Below are 25,000 nucleotides of genomic sequence, written 5' to 3' on the forward strand. Positions count from 1 at the left end.
AGGTCAGCGCGCTGAACCCCAACTCCGCGAGTATCGACCCAGCAGTGATCGCCAATAAACTGGTCGCCCACCTCCCATTGATTTTGTGTTGTCAAAATGAGACCATAGATTCTCATGGGCTATCGTGTGTCAGAGGGCTCTTCTGGAAAGGTGTAGCGTAATATGCCACAAGGGGATTTCACCTCTCTAGAGGGCTGATGTTCCTGTTTATCTGTTCCTTATCGCAGTTCACTGCGATATAACATAATGGTACATGACGTCAGTCATGGCTACAAATCGAAGCATTTATCTATTCACGCCTGAAAGGCCGCGAGATCTGTCAGCGCGCGCTCCTGGCCCCGCCTGCCAGGAGTACTATAATATCATTACGCGCCCTCAGATCTGCCTCTTTTGAAACTTCGCAAGACGGAGTGAACATCTCCGAGCATATCTCAAACGCTCTACCACAGTCAAAAGAGTTTTGTGTGCTTTCGCTCTCTACGGGTTGGTGAGTTATCCGGGTTCCTTAACCCTCACTAGCTCAGGGCGCTACGAAATTCATTGGCTTAATTTCATTTTGAAAGTAGTGGCTGCTATCCTTGCTGCCTGGCTGGCTAAGTCTCTGACTAGCCTGCTAGCTTGCTAACAACGTGTTCGTTGCAGATAGTGTGCTTGTGTTTTAACATTCTTCTCTACTTTCAGATTGATTAAAGATGGCCAGACACTACCCCGACTGCGGTCACGTCCGTCCCAAGGGCGACCGCCACCGTCGGTGCGTGACCTGCCTAGGCAGGGACCACGCGGAGGGCGCGTTTTCGGGCGAAGCCCCTGTCGGTCCCATCTGTGCTAGCCTCCCGCTAGCTAAGGCTACCAGGCGCCTTGCGTTCTGGAAGCGCAAGGACGCCCAGGAGACTGCACTAGTTCCATCCGGGGCTGACGCCCCCGTAGGAATGAGTGCGTCTTCACCCTTGGACTTGGTGAGCGTGAGCAGTCGCCTTGCGGCGGCAGCTCCGCTCCCGGGTCTCTCCCCGTCTCCGCCGCCTGTCAGCCCTGGGGTGGCGGGCAGCAAGGCTGAGGAGCTTCAACCAAGTGGTGTCCAGCCCATCCCCCACGATGCGCTCGAGCTGGACATCAGCCTGGATGATGATAGTCTGCTAAACTTCTCCGATGAGCACAGCTCAATCGCGGAAACAATGCAGACGAGCCATGACGTCAGGTTGCGGGTGGAGACACCTCCTACCTCGTCTCGGCTCCTGGGCCAGCAGCTCCACGAGGTTGCGCTGAGAGCAGCCAGCTGCCTAGGGCTCCCTCTCCCTCCCCTTCCCAGTGTGCGGTCCTCGCTGCTGGACGGGGAGTTCTATGCTGGCTCCGCCGCGTCAGTTCCCAGTTGCATTCCCTTTTTCGAGGAGGTGCACGAGGAACTGCAGGCGACATGGGCGATACCCTACTCGGGCCGAGCCCCGGTGCCGGGGTTCGCGCCCTACATGCAGCTCCACATGGCTAAGGAGAGGGGCTACCTCTCTTTTCCTCAGGTGGAGGATGCAGTAGCGGGCTACCTCTCGTCCGCATCCCCCACGATGGGCAGACACCAGCCTCAGCTGGCAGAGAAGTCCTACTTGGCTGCAGGGCAGGCTGCCTGCACGACCAATACGGCGGCATTGCTACAGCGCTACCAGGCAAAGCTCCTGACTGAGCTTGCCTTGTCGCTGGGGGAAGATCACCCGTCTGTGGCAGAACTCCGTCGCGCGACGGATCTGTCGCTCAGACTAACCCGGTGCACGGCACAGGCACTGGGGAGGGTGATGGGTGCCGCGGTGGCTACCCAGAGGTCTCTGTGGCTATCACTGGCTAAGCTGTCAGACAGAGAAAAAGCACCACTCCTCGACGCCCCGGTCTCTGTCCAGGGCGCCTTCGGGGAGGCAGTGGTCACAATGGCTGCCAAGTTCGAAGAACAGCAGAAGAGCAGAGAGGTATTCCAGGCTTGGATGCCTCGCTCTAGTGGCACGGGTGAGACGTCCTCCTCAGGACACACCACACCCGCACCGGGCCAGAAGAGAAGCGGGTTCCGCTCGCCAGCGCCTCCAGCAAAGGTATCCACCGGGCGAGGCTGGCAGAGACATCCCTTCCGCCCTCCAGCGCAGCCTGCAGCACAACAACCAGCTGCGCGCCCTGCCCAGGGCGCAGCCCAGGCTCCGCGGCAGCACGCCGCTCGCCGCGGGCGAGGCAGAGGGAGACCTCAGGCTTCCTGATCGTGACAGTCAGCCGCTCGTCACACAGGGGGGAGCGGTGGAGTCCACACCGCCTCCACAGGAATCAGCCCGTCGCTCACATGTGGAAATCATGTCCAGCGCGGTAAGCAGGTTTTCACAAGCACCACAATCATATGTCCTAACCCCTGTCCCAGATGGCGCAGTGCCCAGGCATGGTTGTGCAACTCCCCCCGCGATGCACACAGTGCAATCGCACCCCCAAATTTTTTTCAAAAACATGAGGGGGCAGCCCCAGATCTCGGGCCTCCATTCGAGCCCATGGAGACAGTGGACATAAAGTTTGTCTCTTTAAAGACCGCGCTGCTGCTGGCGTTAACGTCAGCAAAACGCGTTGGTGACATGCAAGCCCTGTCAGTCAGTCCATCGTGCCTTCAGTTCTCGATCGCTGGTGACAGAGTGGTTATGCGACCTAATGCTGCTTACACACTGTGAGGTACCGGACGGTCACCCCACGTTGTTTGGGGATGTGGCAACTGGACTGGGTGGTGCAGTGCGGAAGAACAGGGCAGGAGATGATGGTTTTCATATAAAAATATATATATATATTTATTTATTTACACGGGGACTAACCCCAACAGTGCCCTCAAAATAAACAAACAAAACCATTCAGGCCGTACCGCCCGGAACTCAAGTGCGTGGCACCCTGGGCACCTGCTTGGCCGATTAGGCCCAAGTACCGGCACCTGCTCAAGGCCCAAGCCAGGCCCCCAAACTAGGCCCAGGCACTAAGTCCGAAGCTAAGTACATAGCTAGCCACCAAAATAAACACATGAACTTAACACATCACAAGGCACACAGACAAGGCACAGAAACAAGGCACACAGAACAAGCACAAAGGAACAGGCATAAAACAGGGCCAACGCTGTCCACACATCTAGACAGAAAACACATACACCTTCTAAAAACAGGGAAGTGTTTTACCCTACTACCTCATCATTCCTCTCCGCTGCCTCTCTGTTGTGTGTCTCTCAGCCTGCCTCCCTCTTGCAAATGAGGCACCTCTTAAATAGGGCACAGCCATGTTGGCTTAATTAACTCCCACATTGGCATCAGGTGAGCCCAGCCCCAACCATTATGGGGTGGAGTCCAAAAGTCTTAGGGCACCATGTTTTTTTTTGCCACGGTGAGGAGGGGGAGAATTCACCTTCTCACATTTCCCTCCCCTTCTGGTGTCTCGGCACCAGGTGGCGGGACAAGCCGGCCCAACTGCTCTGCGCCGGTGCGGGGTGGATCCTCCTCCGGCGCTGTTGCTGGCTGGCCACAGGTAGGCCATCTCCTGCCGGTGCTGGTCTTGTTCTCCCTCTCACCTCCAGTGTCTCGGTCCGCGTCACATCCCACCGCTGCCACCAAATGTGAGGTACCGGACGGTCACCCCACGTTGTTTGGGGATGTGGCAACTGGACTGGGTGGTGCAGTGCGGAAGAACAGGGCAGGAGATGATGGTTTTCATATAAAAATATATATATATATTTATTTATTTACACGGGGACTAACCCCAACAGTGCCCTCAAAATAAACAAACAAAACCATTCAGGCCGTACCGCCCGGAACTCAAGTGCGTGGCACCCTGGGCACCTGCTTGGCCGATTAGGCCCAAGTACCGGCACCTGCTCAAGGCCCAAGCCAGGCCCCCAAACTAGGCCCAGGCACTAAGTCCGAAGCTAAGTACATAGCTAGCCACCAAAATAAACACATGAACTTAACACATCACAAGGCACACAGACAAGGCACAGAAACAAGGCACACAGAACCAGCACAAAGGAACAGGCATAAAACAGGGCCAACGCTGTCCACACATCTAGACAGAAAACACATACACCTTCTAAAAACAGGGAAGTGTTTTACCCTACTACCTCATCATTCCTCTCCGCTGCCTCTCTGTTGTGTGTCTCTCAGCCTGCCTCCCTCTTGCAAATGAGGCACCTCTTAAATAGGGCACAGCCATGTTGGCTTAATTAACTCCCACATTGGCATCAGGTGAGCCCAGCCCCAACCATTATGGGGTGGAGTCCAAAAGTCTTAGGGCACCATGTTTTTTTTTGCCACGGTGAGGAGGGGGAGAATTCACCTTCTCACACACACCTAAGGTGGTGGTAACCCCATTCCGCAATCAGGTGATTGAATTAGCAGTTTTCTCGCCTCCTCCTTTTGCGTCAGCAGAGGAGGAACGTTTGAATAAACTCTGCCCAGTGCGCGCTCTCCACTGTTACGCAGAGCGCACTAGAGCTTTCAGACAGTCAGATCAGCTATTAGTGTGCTTCGGTGCACGCGCAAAAGGCAGACCTCTATCAAAACCGAGCCTCTCCCGTTGGATAGTAGAGGCTATCGTGTTGTCTTATAAGAGCTTGTCTTTAGATCCCCCGGAGAAGTTGCATGCGCACTCTACGCGGGGGGTCTCGTCTTCCTGGGCCTTACTAAAGGGCGTCTCAGTGGAAGATATTTGCAAAGCTGCAAGCTGGAGTTCTCGCCACACTTTCATTAGATTCTATATGTTAGATGTGGCTGAACCTAGTTTTCTTCATAGCGTTCTGCGGGCAAGCGATCTCTGAATCCCTTGGCCCGAGAACGATATATATGATAAGTGTGTTCATCGGTGTCTACATGTTTGTTGCACATGAAACACTCCAGGGTGGTTTCCTACAGGCGCAGGATCGCGATCCTTGCCGCCTATGACAAAGGTTGCCCTGTTAATATGTTCACCGCCAGCGGCCGTATGAACCTCTATGAGGGCAAAGGCTTCAGTAGAGCTGGTGTGTGTAATTGGCTGCCACTGTATTATCACGCGGGAATGTATAGGGTCCCATTATGTTATATCGCAGTGAACTGCGATAAGGAACGTCTCGGTTACTTACGTAACCTCGGTTCCTTAAGCAGGAACCAGATATAACAAGGTTGGCGTGTACAGTGTTACCTTGGATTGATTGTCTTGCTCAGTTTCTTTCCAAGGCAGATCTGAGGGCGCGTAATGATATTATAGTACTCCTGGCAGGCGGGGCCAGGAGCGCGCGCTGACAGATCTCGCGGCCTTTCAGGCGTGAATAGATACATGCTTCGATTTGTAGCCATGACTGACGTCATGTACCATTATGTTATATCTGGTTCCTGCTTAAGGAACCGAGGTTACGTAAGTAACCGAGACGGCATCGTAGATCTTTGTTTATTGTGGCTAATTCAGTTACGCATGAAATGGACTGAATCTTGCACTGTCAGATACGTGGATGACAAAGGCAGTGATGCTGAATGGGATGTCACTATTTAGGGATCTCACACGTAACCTGCCAGTGTATTAAGGTCAATTATAGTGCAGTATACAGCTTCACAGATATAGATTCATAGATATAGATTCACATATATAGATTCACAGATATAGATTCACAGATAGAGATTCACAGATAGAGATTCACAGATATAGATGCACAGATACAGATTCACAGATATAGATGCACAGATATAGATTCACAGATATTGATTCACAGATATAGATTCACAGATATAGATTCATAGATATAGATGCACAGATATAGATTCACAGATATAGATTCATAGATATAGATGCACAGATATAGATGCACAGATATAGATTCACAGATATAGATTCATAGATATAGATGCACAGATATAGATGCACAGATATAGATTCACAGATATAGATTCACAGATATAGATTCATAGATATAGATGCACAGATATAGATGCACAGATATAGATGCACAGATATAGATTCACAGATATAGATTCATAGATATAGATTCACAGATATAGATTCATAGATATAGATTCACAGATATAGATGCACAGATATAGATGCACAGATAACTAATGAGCCTCCAGTAGTTTTGTCCAGGATCAGAGGCGTATGTCTGTTCCTGAGCCAGCTCTATTACGGTCAGTTAGCATTCCTCACATTCCCCTGTGTGTGTGTGTGATCTGATTTAGTCTCCTGCCCGGGTTAATATCTACCCCCGAGCACAGAGCGCCCTCTGATGTGGTAGACACTAAATCAATAGCAATGGAGGGGCGTGCACAGCAGACTTTATTATGACACTCAATCTGAAGGCAGAGGGGGTGGCAGGGCATTGACCCCCTCATCAAATTAGACTCAGGGTCTTGGTTGCTATATTAGCTTCTGTCAAAAAATGAAGTTTATTACAGTTTTTCTCCATTGCTTTGGCTCATTTCACGAAACAGAAATGACATTCTCAAAACAACACGTGCAAACCTCCAAACCACTGTGCACTTGTTCACAACAGATTTGAATTTCTCATTCCTTTAATCAAATTGCAATTGTATTAGCACATTCTTGTAAATGACAAGTACAATTGCCTACAGTTTGCACAAATTTCAAATGATTTAGCACATCTTTGCAAATGGTTAGGTTCAATTGCCTTCAGTTAGCCCAATTACCAATTGAATATATCTTGCTGGTCTAAACTGACTGTTGCTTCTCAGTCAAGTCGTTGTTCTCTGCAAAACATGTTGGCATAATGTCCTTGTGTACATCATCACCTGCACAATAGTTCACTCCACTGTCAAAATCCTTCAGGCACATAATACCATGAAAAACATCATGGTATATACTGTAATATGGATCTCTTGGATCATCGGCTTAATTTTCAGGTGCAACTAGAACTTTACTAATCAAGGGGGAGATTCACACATCCGATCACCGATCACACAGTAAGTTTAGTTAGCTGACAGGTCCTATCCAGGGGTATAAATGCTTCCATCAAATATCTAGAGCTTGACCAAGTTCAGTACAATTTATGAACATGGAAGCACCTGGCCAGGGAAACAACCAAGGGCAACTGCCTGCTCGTGGAAGAGGAGGAAGAAGAAGAGGAAGAGGAGCCAGGGTGGATGCCCCAGGCCAGCGCGGGGGCAACATCACTATGTGTACTGCCATTTCAGAGAATGGTTTAGTCACCCACATTCCCAGTCTTGGCCCATACAACACCCAGAAGCTCCTGGTGTTCTTGGACCGCCTGCACTCTGATCTTATCCCTCTACATGAGAGGGGTTTGGTAGGGCCTCACTTGCCTACATTTGTCATTGTGTGGGACAATGTTAGCTTCCACCGTGGCCCGCTCATCAGGGCATGGTTCACTGCCCATCCAAGGATGCTGATGGTGCTCTTATCACCTTACTCCCCATTCCTCAATCCTATCGAGGAGTTTTTTTCTGCATGGAGGTGGAGGGTCTATGAGCATCGGGCTCTAAACCAGAGGTCCCTTCTCCAGGCAATGGATGCTGCTTGTGTCGATGTCACAGCAGATCAGTGTAAGGGATGGTTGCGGCATGCACGCCGATTCTTCCCCCGTTGCATAGCAAGGGAGAACATCAGATGTGATGTTGAAAATATGTGGCCAGACAGACATGAGCGCGAGGATGAGCAGGAGAGTGAGGACGAAAACTAAACTCCAGCTTTGCCTTACTTTCCTACTGTATGTGTTGTTACAGTAGTGTAGGCTATACATAATTTTAGTTTTGATGTGCTTATTGTTTGACAGTATATTGTGCTGTACACATTTTCTGTTTCTGTTTGGCAATTACTGTAACAATTACTGTAACAATTTTCATGGCAGTATGAGTGCAATACAGTATGTGATGTGAAACCTTGTTGGCTCCTCTTGAATTAATCTTTTTTCTGTTTGATACACATAGTATTCTGGAAAGGAAACATCTACTACAGTAACCATTCAGTGTCAAAGGACTAAGCCAAGATTGAAATGTGCACATGAGGGATATTTCTATGATCCACTGCCATACTGACAAAACATCTAAACGTTTTGAACTGCAGTGTTTAAACAATGCCAAAGGGACTTTTCATTTTGGGGGCACTGACTATTTATATGAGAAAATTATTTGGTTTTGAAGCTTGGGTTAACTGTTTTGGGTGAGATATGACCTTTTGAAGGTGATCTATGTAGTTGTGCTGAACCATATAGGCTATTTTGCCAAATGCACTTAGAGCTTTGAGAATGTCATTTCTGTTTCAAGAATTGAGCCAAAGCAATGGAGAAAAACTGCAATCCATTATCTTTATATTTGTGTGTGTGTTTATGCAACAGTGTGTGTGTGAGGGTGTTGTGTATTAATGCAAATGTGTGTGTGTGTGTGTGTGTGTGTGTGCTAAAGTGCATGTGTGTTTGTGTGTGTGTGTGTTAATTGGGCAGGATGACGAGACCATGCGCTAATGAGGGCTGAATAAGACGAGGCCTCTCAGGCCTCAGCAGTCTGGGGAAAGCAGACACTAGCTGTGGGAGGGGCACTGAGGGACTGGGGATTTCAGTGTGCAGCGAGCTTCTAAGAAATGAGACACTGTAGACTGAGAGAGTTTCCCGATGATCCATCCTCTGGTTTTATTGTAGCTTTAAAATAAGCCAGTTAAGTAGTACTGCTGAGATGCATATTAATGGAGGTGTGTGTGTGTGTGTGTGTGTGTGTGTGTGTGTGTGTGTGTGTGTGTGTGTGTGTGTGTGTGTGTGTGTGTGTGTGTGTGTGTGTGTGTGTGTGTGTGTGTGTGTGTGTGTGTGTGTGTGTGTGTGTGTGCACATTACAGTTTTTCTCCATTGCTTTGGCTCAATTCTTGAAACAGAAATTACATTCTCAAAGCTCTAAGTGCATTGGGCAAAATAGCCTATATGGTTCAGCACAACTACATAGATCACCTTCAAAAGGTCATATCTCACCCAAAACAGTTAATTCAAGCTTCAAAACCAAATACTTTTCTCATATAAATAGTCAGTGCCCCCAAAATGAAAATTTCCTTCTCAATTGCTGTGGCTCATCTCTCGAAAAAAAAAGGACATTCTCAAAGCTTTAAATACATTTGCCAAAATAACCTAGATGGTTTAGCAAAACACTATGGCACACCTGCAAAAGGTCATATCTCTCCCAAAACAGACAACTCATCAGTCAAAACTAATTCCTTTTCTCATACAAATAGTCAGTGCCCCCAAAATGAAAAGTCCCTTTGGCATTGTTTAAACACTGCAGGTCAAAACGTTTAGATGTTTTGTCAGTATGGCAGTGGGCCATAGAAATATCCCTCATGTGCACATTTCAATCTTGGCTTAGTCCTTTGACACTGAATGGTTACTGTAGTAGATGTCTTTTTTTCCAGAATACTATGTGTATCAAACAGAAAAAAGATTATGTAATTCAAGAGGAGCCAACAAGGTTTCACATCACATACTGTATTGCACTCATACTGCCATGGAAATTGTTACAGTAATTGCCAAACAGAAACAAAAAATGTGTACAGCACAATATACTGTCAAACAATAAGCACATCAAAACTAAAATGATGTATAGCCTACACTACTGTAACAGCACATACAGTAGGAAAGCAAAGCAAAGCTGAAGTTTAGTTTTCGTCCTCACTCTCCTGCTCATTCTCGCGCTCATGTCTGTCTGGCCACAGATTTTCATCAACATCACATCTGATGTTCTCACTTGCTATGCAACGGGGGAAGAATCGGCGTGCATGCCACAACCATCCCTTACACTGATCTGCTGTGACATCGACGCAAGCAGCATCCATTGCCTGGAGAAGGGACCTCTGGTTTAGAGCCCGATGCTCATAGACCCTCCACCTCCATGCAAAAAAAAACTCCTCGATAGGATTGAGGAATGGGGAGTAAGGTGATAAGAGCACCATCAGCATCCTTGGATGGGCAGTGAACCACGCCCTGATGAGCGGGCCACGGTGGAAGCTAACATTGTCCCACACAATAACAAATGTAGGCAAGTGAGGCCCTACCAAACCCCCCTCATGTAGAGGGATAAGATCAGAGTGCAGGCGGTCCAAGAACACCAGGAGCTTCTGGGTGTTGTATGGGCCAAGACTGGGAATGTGGGTGACTACACCATTCTCTGAAATGGCAGTACACATGGTGATGTTGCCCCCGCGCTGGCCTGGGACATCCACCCTTGCTCCTCTTCCTCTTATTCTTCCTCCTCTTCCTTGAGCAGGCAGTTGCCCTTGGTTGTTTCCCTGGCCAGGTGCTTCTATGTTCATAAATTGTACTGAACTTGGTCAAGCTCTAGATATTTGATGGAAGAATTTATACTCCTGGATAGGACCTGTCAGCTAACTAAACTTACCGTGTGATTGGTGATCGGATGTGTGAATCTCCCCCTTGATTAGTAAAGTTCTAGTTGCACCTGAAAATTAAACCGATGATCCAAGAGATCCATATTACAGTATATACCATGATGTTTTTCATGGTATTATGTGCCTGAAGGATTTTGACAGTGGAGTGAACTATTGTGCAGGTGATGATGTACACAAGGAAATTATGCCAACATGTTTTGCAGAGAACAACGACTTGAGTGAGAAGCAACAGTCAATTTAGACCAGCAAGATATATTCAATTGGTAATTGGGCTAACTGAAGGCAATTGAACCTAACCATTTGCAAAGATGTGCTAAATCATTTGAAATTTGTGCAAACTGTAGGCAATTTCACTTGTCATTTACAAGAATGTGCTAATAGAATTGCAATTTGATTAAAGGAATGAGAAATTAAAATCTGTTGTGAACAAGTGCACAGTGGTTTGGAGGTTTGCACATGTTGTTTTGAGAATGTCATTTCTGTTTCGTGAAATGAGCCAAAGCAATGGAGAAAAACTGTAATGGAAATATGTAAGTTGTGAAATATGATTGTTGAGCCACACACAATACTCTTTCCAGGACTGAGGCAGATCTTACAGTTCATAGTTCACGCCTATTTGAAGGGTCTTTGACTGAGTATTTGTCATAATTACACTACAGTAAAACTTTTTTAATTCAGTTCTTCATGGATTTGGGATAGTGGTAAAAAACAATCAGAAGTATACTCATCCCAGTAATGTAGATTTACACAGTTATTAAACTGTTCAGATTTAATAATGAGTAATAGAATTTTAGAGCTCATCTGAAATCTTCTCCATCTTACACACTTGACATGATGATGGCACTGGATGTTTTCCCCTCGCTGTGAAACTGTTAAAGGGCCTGTGCTGATGCTCCACATTATATGATCACAACATCCATCTGTCATTTCACTCTACTAGGATGACGTGTGTTTGTATTCGGGTTCAGACCGCTTTTCTCTCTGTTTGTTTGTACTGGTATAATTGTTTCTCTGTTTAACTGTCTGTAGTTTTCTTCCTTGGCATCTGTTCGGCTGTGTGTTTGCTGTTTGTGTGATCAAGTTTGCTGGTGTATGTGTGTGTGTCTGTGTGTGTGTGTGTGTTTGTGTGTGCTGTTTGTGTGTGTGTGTGTGTGTGTGTGTGTGTGTGTGTGTGTTTGCTGTTTGTGTGATCACGTTTGACTAACTGACAAACAAAATCTAAATGACTCATTGATAGTGTGTTTGTTTTTGGTCTAATTTGTATCTGTTTTATTTTTTTACCCCTTCCAACTGTTTCATGATGTATTTGGCTGTTTGCTGGTGTTTGTGTGTGTGTGTGTGTGTGTGTGTGTGTGTGTGTGTGTGTCTGTGTTAAACGCTTGTATGTGTCTGTGTGTGTTTGGCAGACGCACCAAAGGACCAGTATGTGGAGGTATCTGAGGCGGGTGTTTTTGAGTCTAGAATCGAGGAGACGCTCCTCATCAAGAAGCCTGTGTTCAAAGCCAAGCTCGAGTTCCGCTCCGAATCCGTCAAATCTGTCAAGGTAATCCCTCACATGGCTTAAAGATCACCACCCCCACATTACCGCTCCGCTAATGGGGGAGAGGCCTGCTGTACGCCAGATGGTTCGAATATAAAGGTGCCGCTTGCAGCGTTTGTTCAGAAGAAATAGAAAATGCTTATAAGCCCTCAATTATAAGGTTATTATGAAGGAAAAGTAGAAATATCATATTATTATTACAATTATATTGTGCACACATGGGAAGTATTGGCACAGCATCGCCACCCTTGGGTTTGTGCCCGCCAACTGCCCACTGTCCTGTGGCTAATCACGGGCAGAAATGTTGTCCGGATACCAAGCTTAATGCCCAGAACACACCATAAAGTGTTAGCTAAAGTCAATGAATTGTATCCACTCTGGTAAAAAATTATGAACTTTGGTTGCCATTAAATCCCTCATTTTGCAATCACTTCTGAAACATATCCACTAATTTAACAGCCACTTCTTCAATATAGATAATATGTGTGTTGTGTTATATTGCTGCGGCTTGAACCATGCACATTCAGTGAAATTGAATGAGTGCAAGAGCGCATGAGTGTTGTCTAATACTTGACAGACAGAGGTCAGGTTAAAGGTATAGGTTAAAAAGTGATATCACGTCATGTCTTGTTCTAGAACACCCGACCTCGGCCCTCGGGTCTCCTGTTCCGGGATGGGAAGAAGCGCATCGACTACATCCTGGTTTACAAGAAGTCCAGCCCTCAGGTGGAGAAGAGGTGCACCTTCGAGAGGAACCTGCGAGCAGAAGGACTCATGTTGGAGAAGGAGGTAATGACAACAACAACAACAATAATAATGTAACAATACCAACAACAACAACAATCATAATAATGTAACAATAATGCCAACAACAACAACAGTCATAATAATTTAACAATAATACCAACAACAACAAAAACAATAATAATTTAACAATAATACCAACAACAACAACAACAACAATAATAACAATAATAACAATGGCAATAACAATAATACAGTATACTGTGCATTTCATTTATATTTATCAGTAACAGTCTGCTAGAGCAAAGGCAAACAGCAAACCTGTGGCCCTTGACAAATCAGTGTGTTGCTCAGTCCTTTCATTCAGTTTCTGTTAAAAGAAGATAATGTTATTAAACCATGCTAGATTGTTTTAACATCAACAGTTTTGTCAAATGTAAATATGAGGTGGGATGCTGTAGATATCAGAAAGGGCTGATTTGCTGTTTGATTCTGGCGTGAAAAAAATTGAGAAGATCAAATCCCTCAGGTGCACCTGGTTCTTGACTACTTGAGTTGAGTACGGTGGTCCTAAGGGTCCAAACACAATGATATGTCAGAAAACGCATGAAAACACAAAAATATATTTTAAAAACGGCCACAACATTTTGGGAAACACTTCTTGTTTGTGACTGGACAGAACCCAAGTCCCTGGCGACAATTCAATGTAATTTCTACTCTCGTTTCTTTAATCTTCGTGAAAAGTTGTTGTGTTTTGTGAAATGTCGTTGTGTTCTGACCCTCAGGGCCACCGTAGTATCGGTAAGCCAAGACACCTGTGGTTCTTCTCAGCTGGAGATTGGTATTGATTTAATCAAAATGTCGTAGTGACTCGCCCGTGCCTACAACATGAAAAGCCTGTTAATGAGCTTAAAAGCTCTCCTTTAGATTAGGCCAGCCTGATCCTGAGCCTCCTCCCCAACAGCATCTGAATGCCGTAAGCTCTAATCCAGCAGCCCTGGCTCTGATTGAGAAACGAGTTGGGGGGGGGGGACACTTCTTCAGCCCCCCCCCCCCCTCCTCTAAAAAAAAACAAACAAAAACAACTCTGTGAGAGTCACTGTGTTCAGAATTTCTACCAGAAATCGTTTAAGGAGACAAAAAGCTATTCTCATGGGGCCGAGAATGACATTTTTTATGACATTACCTGTGCATTTCTGAGATAACTTTTCTTGTGATAACAGTAACCTATCTCATATAGCCTAACAATAAAATATTTGATTTAAAATGAAATTGAATTTAGAGAGGGGGCGGTTTTATTCTCCAGTGCATTCAGAGAGAGACACACAGTCTATTTATAGTAAAAGTATTAGCCGTTTCAAGCGTCCAGGTAATTTTCTTGTCTTGAGATGGCTGACTAAACAAAAGGATGTCTGTATTTTGCTGACAGTTTCAAGTTTCTAGAAGTGTCTTTCTCTCCTCATTCTCAGCCGTCGTTGACCGATAACGACATCATGTTCGTGAAGATCCACGCCCCCTGGGACATCCTGTGTAAATACGCAGAACAGATGAATATCCGGATGCCTTTCAGGTAATACACACTCAAACACTCACTTACTCACAAACTCACTCACACACTCACACACTCACACACTCACTCACCCACTCACCCACTCACCCACACACACGCACTCACTCACTCACACACACTCACACACACTCACACACACTCTCTCTCTCTCACACACACACACACACACACACACACAGACACACACACACACACACACACACACACACACACACACACAGACACACAGACACACACAGACACACACACACACACAGACACACACACAAAATTTGCCCCAGCATTCAGCCATTAATTACTTTTTGTCTTTTTTTTTCAAGGAAAAAATGCTACTTCTCAGACTGGAAGAAGAAAGCGATGGGCAGGTAGGTGCTGTCTGATGATGTGTCATGTGTTTGTTTGTCCACAGTGTCTCTGCTTTGTTTAATGCGATTTATAAATAAATTAAATACATTTGGTGACAGTGTTTTATTTAAAGATCATGAAAGGTTTTTATTCTGTTCCTTTTTCAAAAAGGACATCTTTAGCTTTGTGTTCCTCCCTCTCTCCCTCTCCCTCTCTCTTTTCTCTCTTTCTGACTTTGTCTCCCTTCTCTCTATCTCTCTCACACTCTCTTTCTGACTTTCTCCGCCTTCTCTCTATCTCTCCCTCTCTCTCACACACTCTCTCTCTCACACACACTCTCTCTCTCTCTCTCCCCCTCTCCCTCTCTCTCTCTCTGCAGTCACTTCCACCTGAGATGTCGTCAGATAAAGAGCTGGCTGCCCAGGAACCCGATGAAGCTGGACAAGGAAGCCCTGCCCGACCTGGAGGACACGGACTGCTACACGGCTCCCTTCAGCCGAGCCCGAATGCACCAGTGAGTCTGACACCTCCTCACCAGAACCGGAACCAGAATGCACCGCCAGTCTGTTCATGTGTACCTCACTGGACCAGGCAGTTTTCACACGAGGGGGGGAAGGGGGACGGGGGGGGGGGGGGGTTATGGGGGGGTTTGGGGGTACAGTGGACAGTGGTACAGGAGGTAAAGAAGTCGTTTAGTAATCAGAAGATTGCTAGTTCGATTCCCTGTCGAAGTGTCCTTGAGCAAGCCATCAGTGTAAAATGTAAAATGTGTATACATTGTAAGTCGCACATATGTAAGTCGCTTTGGATAAAAGCGTCTGCTAAATGACTAAATGTAAATGTAGAACACACCGTATCAACATTGCTGTGATTCAGTCATTACCATAACACTGCAGGCGGACCACAGGAAGTCATCACATGTATCGTACATACGTTTACATACATTTAAACAGCATTATTTTTCAACACACAATTACACCAATAATCAATAGTTATTTTAAACAATATAATAAGATTCTTGCGGTTGTTTCAGCTAGTACCGATAAAAATAGTTACATCGCTTAAGAAAATCATTGCCAAGGCAATGGCATGCAGAAATTGTTTCCCAGCTGTAAGTTGTCTTTTTATCAAATGATATTATATTTATTCAGCCTCCTCTCCTCCCCGTTGTCTTTAGGTAAGGATAATTTATTATCTAGGTCAAACGATACTATTAGAAAAGTATCCCTAATTGCACAGTTTGAATTGTGTGTAATCAACGGATGTGTCTGCCCCCAAGGATGCAGAGTGGTGCATATTTCACCACATCTCTGCGTGGGTCTGTGAAAGAGGTCTTGGAATACTTTCTGTCCAATCAAATGTAATATATTCTAGCGGGAATTGATAACCCAAGTTGTGAATTTTCAGTCACAGTCATTAGTCTTTAACCTCCTTGGGCAGTACGTTATAACAGAATGGTGGTTTACATTAGATTAGTTTAGATTCGATTCGATTCGATTGAGAGTACAGAGCTTAGAAGGAATCTCTTGCAGCGTTTGTAAGGAACCGTCAGGTATATTTCATGTTGTGCTCCAAACATTACATAGGCCTACATCAATGAGAAGGGTGTTTGGAGTTGTTTTCCCCTCCTCTCCCCATGATTTAAACAGGAAATGAGCACATCTTTTTACAAAACACCTCCGACAGTTTCACAGAAAAAAGATTGTTCTGTTTGAAGACTCACTCATGAAACATCACAGCACAAATGCACAGTGCAGTTTCAGAATGTTTTCAAAGGATTTACAAAAAATGCTACGGTTTCGTTTTCTACTTCCAAATTGTTTGCCGTTCTTGTTTATGTCTAGTTCACCTCCTTTGCCTGCCTATCCAATGTTGTCAGGTACAGTATGTCTTGTTAATATGTCTGTTGTTAATACATCTCTCTTGCTGACACCTGTCCAGTTGGAAGTATTTGGGGGAGGAAGAGACAGCTGCTTGTCTCTGCCCCCCCAGGGCTATGAGTGCCTTAAAGGATGAGGCTCAGATCAAAGCACCACCGCCAGAATGATGGAGTGTGAGCAGAAAGGGTGTATTTGAAGAGCCGCGTTGTTGAATAAAGAACCTGTTCATCATCCAAATCTTCAGGGGGGTTATGGGAAGGTAGAGCACGGTGCTGATGCAAGAAGCCAGCCCTCATTTCAATCCCATCCCTTTAATCTGTTCGGTTTAATAACTCCCGCGCCCCAGCTCATGTGATTATTACCATAATGGCATGAATTGCCTTCTATTCATATGGCGTATGCAAGGGTTGAGTCGTTCGCTTGGGCTTTGTCTGGGGTAATTAGTGGCAGTTGTTTGATCCCGACAGATAGTTAAGCTGTGATGACTGGACAGCTTGTGTCATAAAAAAGGGCATGTGCTTCATCAGAGCAGTGATTGACATTGGAAAGAGGAAAAAATGCCTCATCAACCTGATCCCTAGGTTATTTGTCAGTAGGCAAAGCCTCAGAACGGTGCCCAGTAAGCATGCTGAGGTGGCAGCAGTAGATAATTAGTAAAACATGAACTTTACTTTAAAGAAGCATTATGGAGTTTTGGCCTAATACTAACGAGCTACCTACCTGAAAAGCATGTTGGCACTGATAACCAAAGAACTACATAGTGCATAACCTGGACATCTTGTTGGAATGACATGTTTATCACAGTGCTTATCTGTTCTTTACATTACAATATTCCAGCAAACTGAATTTGAAGATGATGCCAAATGTAGTATGTGTATGTAAAACATGCTAACAAAGCTAACAGCCATGAGATTTGCATTGCAAAACTAACAACAACAACACAGCCTGCACTAATAGAAGTACCTAACTTATGTATGATGGAGATTTGCTTGCTGTAAAAGCTGTTCTTACATTATCAAGTGACTCCCATGGTCCAGAAACCCTCCTAATGTTGCTTTAAGCAAGGGTAAAGGTACAGCCCCTGTGCCTGTCAGATAGAATCCTGCGAAACATCTTTCAGGCGGTTCTCAAACAGAGAGTAATTACTTGTCTCAACACTTCCCCAGCTGCGGGGTAACTAATAGCAACACGCCCGGACAAGGACAGGCTACAGTCCCAGGCACACAGCCAGAGATAGACCACCACCGTGTCGCTCGACATTCACAGTAATTAACCTCCCTTTAACTACCTTTACTGTGCTTAATGGAGACGGGCTTAATCGGGCCATACTGCAGGCCTTAATAGGTCAATGGCTTCTTAAATAGAAACACTGTTCTTTTCAAATACTACACATCTCAGAACATAAGCTGACATCGACACCTTGGTGCTCTGAGAGAGGTGTCAAAGTGTTGTGAGTGACATACACATGCAACGTGTATCTCTGTGGAGAGAGAGAGTATCGATAAGATAGAGAAACAGGATGCATCAAACTACACTATGTTGGATGACACTACGGGGCTAAAGATGTTTTCCCTTCAGCGTAAATACTTGTATCTCTAACAGAGTGTGATGCAGCATTATTAATAGAGGTTGTCCCTGTGCCAACGCAGGCCTGTCCACTCAGCTATGCGCTGTTATCATCTAACCCCCCTGGTCTTTACCCTTCCGTGTCCTCACCTGTTTAGAAATCTGTGCGGATGTACTTCATGTTTAATTCAGAGCCTCTGATAACTAGCGTACCACTGGGACACCTGTCTGGTAACTTTCAGCACTATTTTCAGGCACAATCACAAAGCTCTACGGAATACTCCATTCCGATTGGTCAGTCAAGGCATTTGAAGGTCTGTTATGTTTTTTCAACATACTGCTAAAGTGTACGTTACACTATGAATTATGAAATATTAATGGACTACAGCAAAAGCCAGTAAGCTAATGTTCCTCTGATGACAACACTGATTGAAACTCGAATTCTTTTTTTAAATACAATATATGCAGAATGAGCGTACCAGTCATACCAGATCCCTCCTCTTAATGTTGGCATTCTGATCACTGGATCATACTTTTTAATTATTTTAATTCAATTAAATGAAATTAAATGAAATTAATAATTTGTGTGGGTGAAACTAGGACCAGCATCCTCAGCTTCTCTCTTTATCCCCACGCATACAAAGCAACGCGCACACACAGACACAAGGGACAGATGTTCACTTTAATGCAGTGTGTGTGTGTGTGTGTGTGTGTGTTTGTGTGTGCGCGTGGGTGTGTGTTTTCCGATGTGATTTGTATGCGTGTGCTTGTCTGTGTGTGAGCATTCATAGCAGACAGAAAGGAAGTGATGAAAGAAAAATATATAATTATTAGAGGACATCGCTGTCTTTTAACAGCTGTGAGAGGGCAGAACACACACTTATAATCTCTCTCGCGCTCTCTATCTGTCTATCTCTCTCTGTCTCATTCTCTCTTTGGTCTCTGTCTGTCTGTCTCTCTCTCTCTCTCTTTCTCTCTGTCTCATCCTCTTTGTTATCTGTCTTTCAATGTAGCTCTGATTTACTCTTTTCTCTTTATCTCTTTCTCTCTATCTATCTTTTTTATCACTCTATCTGTTTGCCTGTCTGTCTCTTTTTATGTGTCTGTTGTTCTCTTTTTTCTCTCTCTCTCATCTGTGAGTATATCTGCCTGTTTTTTCTCTTCCTCTCTCTCTTTCTCTCCCTCTCTCTCTCCATCTATCTATCTATCTGTGCATCTCTCCCTTGCTTTCTCTCTTCTGTTGTTCTGCTTTTTATATATTGAGCGGCAGTAGCTCAGTGGCAGACGGCAGCTTTCCCAGAATCCTCTCAATCCCAATCCGCTGTGCCCCATAACACAGTCAGCCTGCTGGGATCAGAGGGCTGTGGTTTTAAGTTCAGGCCTACTTACACAGACTCACCGCATCTCCACCATAGTGCAGCGATGGTGAACATGTGTGTGACCTCAAATTCACAGATAGTCTCTCTCTCTCTTTTGGAGAAGTGTTTCTATAAATGTTATGGGACGATGTACGATGATATTTTGGCACATTAAATATCAGTTACCAATGCAGTCACAATCTTTCCAGCAGCGTAAATATGTCAACTGTCTCTAAATGCTAGAGTACAATATGTACTGTATTTGAACTCTTGCCTGTCTTGTAAATGACCTAGATTGTCTACAAACTGTCCTGCATATGAAAAATGAATGTTCAGAGTTTGAATTGAACTTGATGATGAGTTTGAACTGGATAGAACTTGTGTTAATCATTGAATCCAGACGCATTGCAATACTTCATAAATCCTGTTTATGTAACAAAGGCCATGTGCTTTCTTTCTTTCTTTTCCAGCTTCACCATAAACAACAGAGAGACGTTCTTCTCCAACTCCACGCGGAGCCGAATCGTCCATCACGTCCTGCAGCGCACCAAGTATGAGGACGGCAAGTCTAAGATGGGTAAGAGATGCACCAGCATCACCCCTCCCTTAGACATACTTCATCAGACTCCTACAAGTCAGACACCCATATTTCATACCCAACCCCCCCCCACACACACACACACACACACACACACACTCACACGCACACATGCACACACACACACACATACAGCTCCCCCCCCCACACACAGGGATAGCAGCGATGCAGGCATGGTCTCAGTGCGTGATTCCTGCCTACGCAGCGATTTTCTCTATGACACCCCTGCAAGGCACATCAGGTCCCAGGCCAAAGAGCTGGCCAAATGTGCTTTAACTGTTAGCTTAATACTGCAGATTAAAGCATCTGGATTTGGTTATACAATAGTCTTATTCAGGCTGGTTTATGAGATGTGGATGTTTTTAAACAGGCCAGTGAGTTAGCTTGGTAAAGAGTGGGGGCTCACTGGCGGCCCTGGGCAGGTCATTGTAAGCTCACTGCTATTCACTGGTATTGTAAAGTCATGTGAAGAACTGCAGATCTACGCCCTGCGTCCCTGTCTCCACGCTGCCCCTCTCACTCCCGCAGTCTCTTCCTCAGTCTTTCTCTCCCCTTGATTTTTGTCTCTCACTCAACGACTATAAAAGTGAGTTTTATTTTTGTTCTTGGCATTCCTCCACCTCTTTCCAAATCCGCGTCCTTCCCATCTCTCGTGTCTGGCCTGCTTGTGACATGCTTCACTGATTAAAGTTGGTCCTTGGAAGGCCCTTGGATTAGAATGTTAATATTTTAATACTGGTGTCCAGCAGTCTTACGGCCAGAGCAGGTCAAATCTAGCACACAGGCACAAATCCCCAGGAAATCCCTCTGTCATTCTCTCCTGTTCTGCCTGCCGTAGGCCTCTCCCTCTGTCACCATGCAAAACAGAGTGCCATTCCCGTCACACACAAAAACGTGTTTGTTACCTAATATCATGGCGGCAGCCCATTGTCACATCGTCCGTCCTGTCACACTCTGTTCCATCTTCTCCGTCACGGTGCTGTTGGAGCAGGCGGTGCGGTTGAGTGTGGTTGTTTCTGGAGAGCTGTAGCAGCAGAGTCCTGTCTGGCCGACAGTGTGGCCAAGTGCTGTGCTGTGTCCCATGTGATAACAAAGTCTTTTTTGTATGTGCATCGTCTTCCGTTGTGTGTGTTCCATTCCGTTGTTTGTCTTGTGTGTGTGTGTGCGTGTGAGGTGTGTGTTTGTGTGTGTGTGTGTGTGCGCGTGCGTGCGTGCTTGCATGCCTGCGTGCGTGTGCGTGTGGTGTGTGTGTGTGTGTGTGTGTGTGTGTGTGTGTGTGTGTGTGTGTGTGTGTGTGTGTGTGTGTGTGTGTGTGTGTGTGTGTGTGTGTGTGTGTGTGTGTGTGTGTGTGTGTGTGTGTGACGTGTGGATCCGGGTGGTGTCAGGTTGGTTGCGGATACAGCATGAGTGTAACAGAAAGATTGTTCAAATAAACTGCCCGGTTCTGTTCCCGTCTTTTTCCTCAAGACGTGTGTCCAAGCGTCAATTTTTAGGTTCAGATTGCAGCATCCCAATATTTAATCAGTTTCAATGAAGAAAGTCTTGTCTCTTTTTTCTTTGTGTGAGTGTGTTTGTATGTGCTCATTGTGACACTATGTGGTTGTCTGGTTGTTTAGTTAGGACTATGTTTAGTTAGGTGTGTGTGTGTGTGTGTGTGTGTGTGTGTGTGTGTGTGTGTGTGTGTGTGTGTGTGTGTGTGTCTTCAAGTTTGGTCTCTCAGATTGATTTTGTGTGTAATTTGCTTTTCTGTTTTGTGTCTTTGAGTGTGTGTCTGCATGCATGCATACATGCATGTATGCGTGTGTGTGTGTGTGGGTGTGTGTGTGTGCGTGTGTGTGTGTCTTTTGAGCAGTCACGTTTCCTCCATTTCTCAACAGTGCCGCGCCTCTGTTGTCTATCACTGCTTAGTTATTATGGCCAGCGAGGCTGGATGTTGATTGTCCAATCGGTGAGCTCCTGGGAAGGTGCGTACTGTTGTGAGCTGAGTTTGTTTATGGCCACACAGTCAGTGCAAATTCATTTCCAATTGATCCACTGAGTCCAGACAGCTTCAGGGGTGATGGGTGAAGCACCTCTGAATCAAAGCCTTCTCTAATGGCAAACACCTGCAGATGGGAGAAGAAAGAGACAGCCCATGAAAGCCACTGTTGCCAGGAAGCAGGAGAGAGAGAGAGATAGAAAGAGAGAAATAGAGAAAGACAGAAAGAGAAAGAGAGAGAGAGAGAGAGAGAGAAGGAAGGTGAATAGAGAGTAGAAAGAGAGACAGGAAGACAGAGAAGGAGAGATGAGAAAGAAAGTAAGAGAGAAAATAGAGTAGAGAGATAAAATGACAGAGAAAAGATTAGAGAGGAACAGAAAAGTGAGAGAGACAGAGAGACAGAGAGAAAGAGAGGGAAAGAGAGAGAGAGAGAGACACTCAGTCACTGTGTGCAGTGTGATTAGTGGGGAGTCTGCATATGCGGATGAGTATTCTCATGGGAGCAGAATAAAGCGATGTGTTTACATTGTGCATCAGGCCATGATTAGAATGGCCTAAGCATTCCAAATGTAGATTTTTCATTAGTTTCACACAGTCAGACTGTTTAAGTGACGAAGATATCAAATAGAAATCCCAGCGCACACAAATGACTTTCTGTGTTTCTGTGGAGAGTGATTTAATGAAGCTCAGTGGTTCACACCCCAGCCTCACACCTCTCTACTAAGTGACAAGCTGTTTCCAAATATTATCATTTACCTTAACCCAACACTGCATAAGGCAAGCATGACCACATTTGTGTAAATTAATTCAATATCATGTATATGCTTACACTGTTTTTGTAGCTGCTTAAAAAAATGTTTTTAGTCTAAATGAGTAAATGTTGATGTAAAAAGGCCATTTTGACCTATCAAAGCCTACTTGTTTGAAGACTCCTAGTGTTGCAATAAGATTAGCTCTAGCTAAATGAATGAGTAGATCACTATGATACTAATGTGCTCTTTTTCCTGTGTGTCCGCTCTGTGATTAGGAATCAATCGGTTACTGACCAACAGCACTTATGAGGCAGCCTTTCCCCCCCATGAGGTAATCAAGTGGTCTCCGCACAGTAAACACATCATGACAATATTAAACACACACACACACACACCACGGCACACACACACACACACAAGCACCACGGCACACACACACACACAACTGCGCTATCAAACTTATGGGAAAATACACTAATTGTCATGCACTGTAATGATATACTTTCATAAGTTCACCATGTGGCCTCCACACAGTAGACACACACACACACACACACACACACACAAAACTGTGTAAGTAACTATATGGACTGGTCTTGTTCAGTAGTGATAGAGAACCATATAGTCTCCACTGATTAAAGAATCATTAAAAAAAACAGACACTAAACTGCTTGTTGTCCTACACAGTGTGTTACAGGTACGGTGTACTTCCTGAGTCCTGTAGTTACCAGTGAATCTTCTGTGAGCTTTGAAACACAAGTGACACCCTCTTGCAGTGCAGAATGCTCTGTGTACGTGTGCAACGCTGTAATGGTTAAACTGTAGACTGTATTGACTGGTCCTGTTCTCCACTGATTGGCTGTGACAGGGCGGCTACAAGAGCAGACATCCCATAAAGACGCATGGGGCTCAGAACCACAGGCACCTGCTGTACGAGAGATGGGCACGCTGGGGCATCTGGTACAAGTACCAGCCCCTGGATCTCATCAGGTCAGAGGAGCACTACACCTCTGCAGGGGATTGGGGAGACTAATGTTAGACTAGATCGGCTGATCCTAACATCATACCTCACCAGCCAACAGTAACTTTAGACCTGATTGGCAGATCCTAACATCATACCTTCTCAGCCAACACTAACTTTAGACCTGATTGGCTCATCCTAACATCATACCTCATCAGCCAACATTAACTTTAGACATGATCAGCCGAACCCAACACAATACCACATCAGCTAAGACTAACGTTAGACTACATCGCCTGCATGGCCCAATCTCTCGCTCTCTTTCTCCCTCTCTCCTTCTCTCTTCTCTCTCTCTCCCTCCGTCCAGACGGTACTTTGGGGAGAAGATTGGCCTGTACTTTGCTTGGCTGGGCTGGTATACAGGCATGTTGATTCCTGCAGCTCTGGTTGGTCTCTTTGTCTTCCTCTATGGCCTGTTCACCATGGACTCCAGTCAAGTCAGGTTCGTGTATGCCACAGCATGCCTCTAATGTATGTAGTTATAAACCTGCTATTCTCATGCTGGTCATGCACTATAAACAGTAACGCACTGGGTTGTTGATCTGAAACATTACATTAACTGAATTGGTTTAGTTAGTGAGTTATTGTAGTATGAACTGAGCACACATGTAAGAGTATTGTGTATGTTGAGTAAAATAAGAAATTATTAAATTAGATTTAGATTATATTATATTTAACTTTATTGTCATTGCACAGAGTAGAAGTCCTGGGACAACGAAATGCAGTTTAGCATCTAACCAGAAGTGCAAAAAAAGCAGAAAAGTGCGTTTGTATGTTTATATGTATGGTAGTAATATATAAATAAATAAGATATATGCAGTATGAAATAAGATATGTGCAGATGAACAGTATTGATAGATGAACATGAGCAGCAATAGCAGTAGGTAGTGCAGATATAACATAAGTATATGTAGAGTGCCGGTGTAAGTACAAGTGATGGTAGTAGTAGAAGTAGTAGTAGAAGTTATGTACAGAATCCTTATTCAAGGAGCAACAGAATTGCTTTGCTTGTCAGAACACACTCAACATCAAAGATAAGAAAACAGGTTGAAAAAAGCCTATTAAATCACCACCGCCATCACGCCTTACTGTCACCGTGTGTGATTCAGTCTAATAATACTCTCTATTCCATAACAGTATTATCGCAGACCTTTAAAGATTGCCAGCTGTCTCTGTCAGTGTATGAGAGGGATGATGAGTGGTTGTTATCAGAAGGACTCATCCCGTGGCACCAAACCAGATGGCTTCAATACAAGAGAGGGCAGACACGTACTAAAGTCTTT

General features: G+C 45.1%; 1 protein-coding gene across 1 annotated transcript in view; it reads left to right on the top strand.

Moving 5' to 3' along the window:
- Positions 1-25,000, top strand: part of ano3 (anoctamin 3) — a 71,772-nt gene that overhangs the window by 29,933 nt on the left and 16,839 nt on the right. The window contains exons 3-11 of the mRNA XM_031564853.2: positions 11,772-11,908; positions 12,542-12,694; positions 14,119-14,219; positions 14,540-14,584; positions 14,944-15,078; positions 19,839-19,945; positions 22,972-23,027; positions 23,565-23,686; positions 24,025-24,159. Coding sequence (XP_031420713.1) covers positions 11,772-11,908; positions 12,542-12,694; positions 14,119-14,219; positions 14,540-14,584; positions 14,944-15,078; positions 19,839-19,945; positions 22,972-23,027; positions 23,565-23,686; positions 24,025-24,159 — 991 coding nt within the window. The remainder of the gene's footprint in view (positions 1-11,771; positions 11,909-12,541; positions 12,695-14,118; positions 14,220-14,539; positions 14,585-14,943; positions 15,079-19,838; positions 19,946-22,971; positions 23,028-23,564; positions 23,687-24,024; positions 24,160-25,000) is intronic.

The sequence above is a fragment of the Clupea harengus genome, chromosome 3, assembly GCF_900700415.2.
Source record: "Clupea harengus chromosome 3, Ch_v2.0.2, whole genome shotgun sequence".
NCBI classification, from domain to species: Eukaryota; Metazoa; Chordata; class Actinopteri; order Clupeiformes; family Clupeidae; genus Clupea; species Clupea harengus.